Source organism: Beta vulgaris, chromosome 3 (assembly GCF_026745355.1).
Source record: "Beta vulgaris subsp. vulgaris cultivar EL10 chromosome 3, EL10.2, whole genome shotgun sequence".
In the NCBI taxonomy this organism is placed as follows: Eukaryota; Viridiplantae; Streptophyta; class Magnoliopsida; order Caryophyllales; family Amaranthaceae; genus Beta; species Beta vulgaris.
The window spans coordinates 56,804,524-56,807,893 of record NC_079204.1 but is presented as its reverse complement, the minus strand read 5'-3'; the positions used below and the strand labels follow the sequence as shown (position 1 = coordinate 56,807,893).

Below are 3,370 nucleotides of genomic sequence, written 5' to 3'. Positions count from 1 at the left end.
GCGGAAGTCTAGTAAGAGAATTGATGAAAGCAAAGAGAAGTCAAAGCATCATGGTAGAAGGCGGTCTAGGTCTGCATCATATGAAAATAAGCACCGTAAGAGTGGTAGGTTGTCCCCACAAAGTTCAGATGAGAACTTACCAACTCATAGAAAGCGTTCAAGGTCAAGATCGCTGGATACTAAGCATCATTCAAAGGTGAAAGAAGGTGAGCCTTGTGATGAGAGAGAGGAGTCAAAATTTAGGGAAAGAAGTAGATCCAGGTCTACTGATGGAGAAGTTCATAGAAGGATCTCTTCACAAGTAATAGATGAAACTAAATTCGAGAATAAAAAACATTCAAGTTCAAAATTTGTTGAAGATGATCTTGAGTACACCAAAGCTAAGCATGATGGCAAGAAAGAAAAACGGAAACATCGTGATAGGAGACGCTCTAGATCATTATCTGCAGAACCTGAACCTCGCTCACGTGGCAAGTCCTCTCGCCAAAGAGAGGACAAAATGAAGGATAAAAACAGAAGACGTTCAAGATCAAAATCCCCAGAAGGCAAAGACAAAAGAAAAGATGGTGGAGGCACTATTGATAAAATGGACCGCAATAGCTTAAAGTATCTAAAAGATGACGATGAAAAGAGTATCAATAATTCAACTGATCTCAGGGATGGATCAAAATGTGATACAGTCAAGTCAATCAAAGCTGCAATGGATGAAAGGGAACCTGATAGATCTGATGTTGTTGCAGAAAATTCCAAGAGAAGCTCTAGTTGTGATCCGGAAACCTTGGATGGAAACCACAGCATTGGTGCTGGGCCTGAAAGCTCAATTGCGCTAGAAGGTGAAAATTAGCTTGTACATTATTTTTCATTATCACCTTTGCTTGTCTATATTTCTGTGCTGTACCCTTTCCTCTTTCTCCTTTTCATTTTTTTTCCGGGGGAGGTCCAGCAAGGCATCAGATTAAAAAAAATCATAATGTTTCGAAAATCTTTTGGGTTTGGATCTTGGCAGATGCCCCAGTCTTGTGAAATTGCTGATGGAAGTGGTAAAATGTACTACCTCCGTTTCTTTTTAATTGTTACACTTACACTTTTCACGCATGCCGATGCACTACTTTGAGCCTTTATATCTTTGATTTTGTATTTGTAAAAAATATAAAACTACATATTAATAAAATACATACTAATACGAATCTAACAAGATCCCACATGACTATGTTTTTATTCACGTATAAATCACAAACGAGGGTCAAAGTGCAATTTGTGAATAGTGTAAAATGTCAGAGTGTAACAATTAAAAAGAAACGGAGGTAGTACTATGGAACCAAAGATATAAGTATATTTAAGGATTTTGGCAACAATCTTTTATAGGAAAAAAATCTTATGAGCATTTTGCTAATATACTAAATTTTGTGGACTTACAGGCAGGGACAATCAAGATTCTAGCCAACATGCAGCTCATCGTAAATCTTTAACTGGAGCTACGCGTGCCCTAGATGAGGATTATGTTGATGAGAAGCCATATGGGCAGTAGAAGTTTCAGTTTTACTGCCTTGGAGAGTTTCGCAGACAGGCTTTCTTACCTAAGCTACAAGGAAGTCCGCAGTATGCAAAGGATTCTGAAGTTCAAGGATCATATCTTTCTTCAGATGTCCTTGCGTGACAGTGACAGATGCTTTGACCTCTGGCAAAGCTTGTCAAGGAGCAATTTGTTTGAATTTTGAACTTGCGGATGAGCAGTGGCTCCTTTTCTATTTTGTTTCAGTGCTCAGAGGTTTCTGATGATTTTTGTTCTTCACACCAATTAGCCTTGCTGCCTCTTATTTTTTTGCAGGTAAGGTGGAGGTGAAGGTGAATGGATGTTACTGGGCTGGCGACTTTCAAGTTTTTAATCTTCCTTATGCAATGTCAACCACCAGTTTTAGTAGTAAGGTTCTTTGGTTCTAAGTGTATGTTAAACTTTCTCTTGCTAAAGCAGAAACAAACATCTTGCAGTATTAATTGAGGACAATCATGCTCTTGATCTCTGAGTTTATACCTGAGGCAGTTAGTAATTTATTGTTGTATATGTCCTTAAGAACTTGCATGATAGTGAACTGTTGGGTCTCCTGTGACTATTGCCATTTTGTATGGATGTGCTATAACAGGAGTGTTCTAAATTGCTAGTTTGTTTCCATTGTGCCTTGCAAAAATTACAGGTCAAAGTGTAATTTGCTGTTTTGAGTTTGTTCTTATGTGTCAATGCTGTTGGGTGGTCCTCTCCTTGTAGTGTAACTGATCTTAGGTCTTTTTTCTTTTTCTTTTTTTCTTCTTTTTTCCTTTTTTTTTTTTCTTTTTTCCCCTGGGTGCTGGATCTGTTACTTCTGATACACAGGTGCAGGTATCACATGGAGGCTTCTGTTGGAGCTTTTCCAAATGAAATTGGGACATGTTCTTTGATTTGTATTGAGGTATGCTGTCAAGACGAGAGAATCATATTTTGTCTGGAGGGGGCTGATAGGTTTCAATTGAAGATTATTCAGCAATAGATATATAGCTTTTCTATCAATAAAATTAAAAAGATATATTGCTTTAAATATGAGGTTTATGGCCATATTTCCTGCTATTGAATTCATCGGCTTATATATGTCTTGGACCTTTTGCCTCACTTTTTTTTTTCCCTTCTTTTACTTATTTTTCCTTCTTTTTTTTCGTCTTTCTTTTCTTCCCCTCCCCCCTTTCTGTTATCCTTGCTCTCCAATCTCCAGAAATATGTTCCATTAGCTAAGCTACAAAAGCCGAGCAGAAGTAGATGTGCTGAGTGAAAGCGTGAAATAAGGAATTCGTTGAGCAAAGCAAAGCGGCAAGGCTGGTAGACCTGTAATCCTGTATGTTTCACTGTTCTTACTAGTTATGTTCAGGTATTTTTTCTGTCGAGCCCCTGGTTTTGAGCTGGCAGGTTGTGTCAGTCCTTTTGTCATATTTCTGATGAGAAAAGGGCTATTTGGAAGAACTGTTCAGTTGTGAACAAAAGATAGGAAACATGGTACATGCTATGGGGCCTAAAACAAGTAGAATCATCGAAATGTTTCACTCTCTTTGTTCATCATCGCACGTGTCTCTAAATAGCCTCTCTTCAGATTAGAAATGCGGCAACTGTTCTATCCAATATGATAATTATGATGTTCCTGTGAACAACTAAATCGCAGTTTATCTGAGTTTCTCTGTTTGCCGATTGTCAAGAAGGATGACAGTCTTTGATATAGTCTACTCTAGGGAGTAGGGACATGTGGATATGAATTAGTGAGGCTAGTTCATCTCATCTTATGATTTACAGTACCTTTTTGCCTTTCTTAAAAGGCTCATCGAAGTTTTGCTTCAGTTGTCAAAAAGATAT

General features: G+C 38.0%; 1 protein-coding gene across 1 annotated transcript; it reads left to right on the top strand.

Moving 5' to 3' along the window:
* The first annotated feature begins 50 nt into the window (after positions 1 to 50).
* On the top strand, positions 51 to 1,528 carry LOC104889788 (hypothetical protein). Its single transcript, XM_057393448.1, has 3 exons — positions 51 to 104; positions 197 to 833; positions 1,419 to 1,528. The coding sequence occupies exons 1-3, from the start codon at positions 51 to 53 to the stop codon at positions 1,526 to 1,528; spliced, it is 801 nt and encodes a 266-aa protein (XP_057249431.1).
* The last annotated feature ends 1,842 nt before the right edge of the window (positions 1,529 to 3,370 follow it).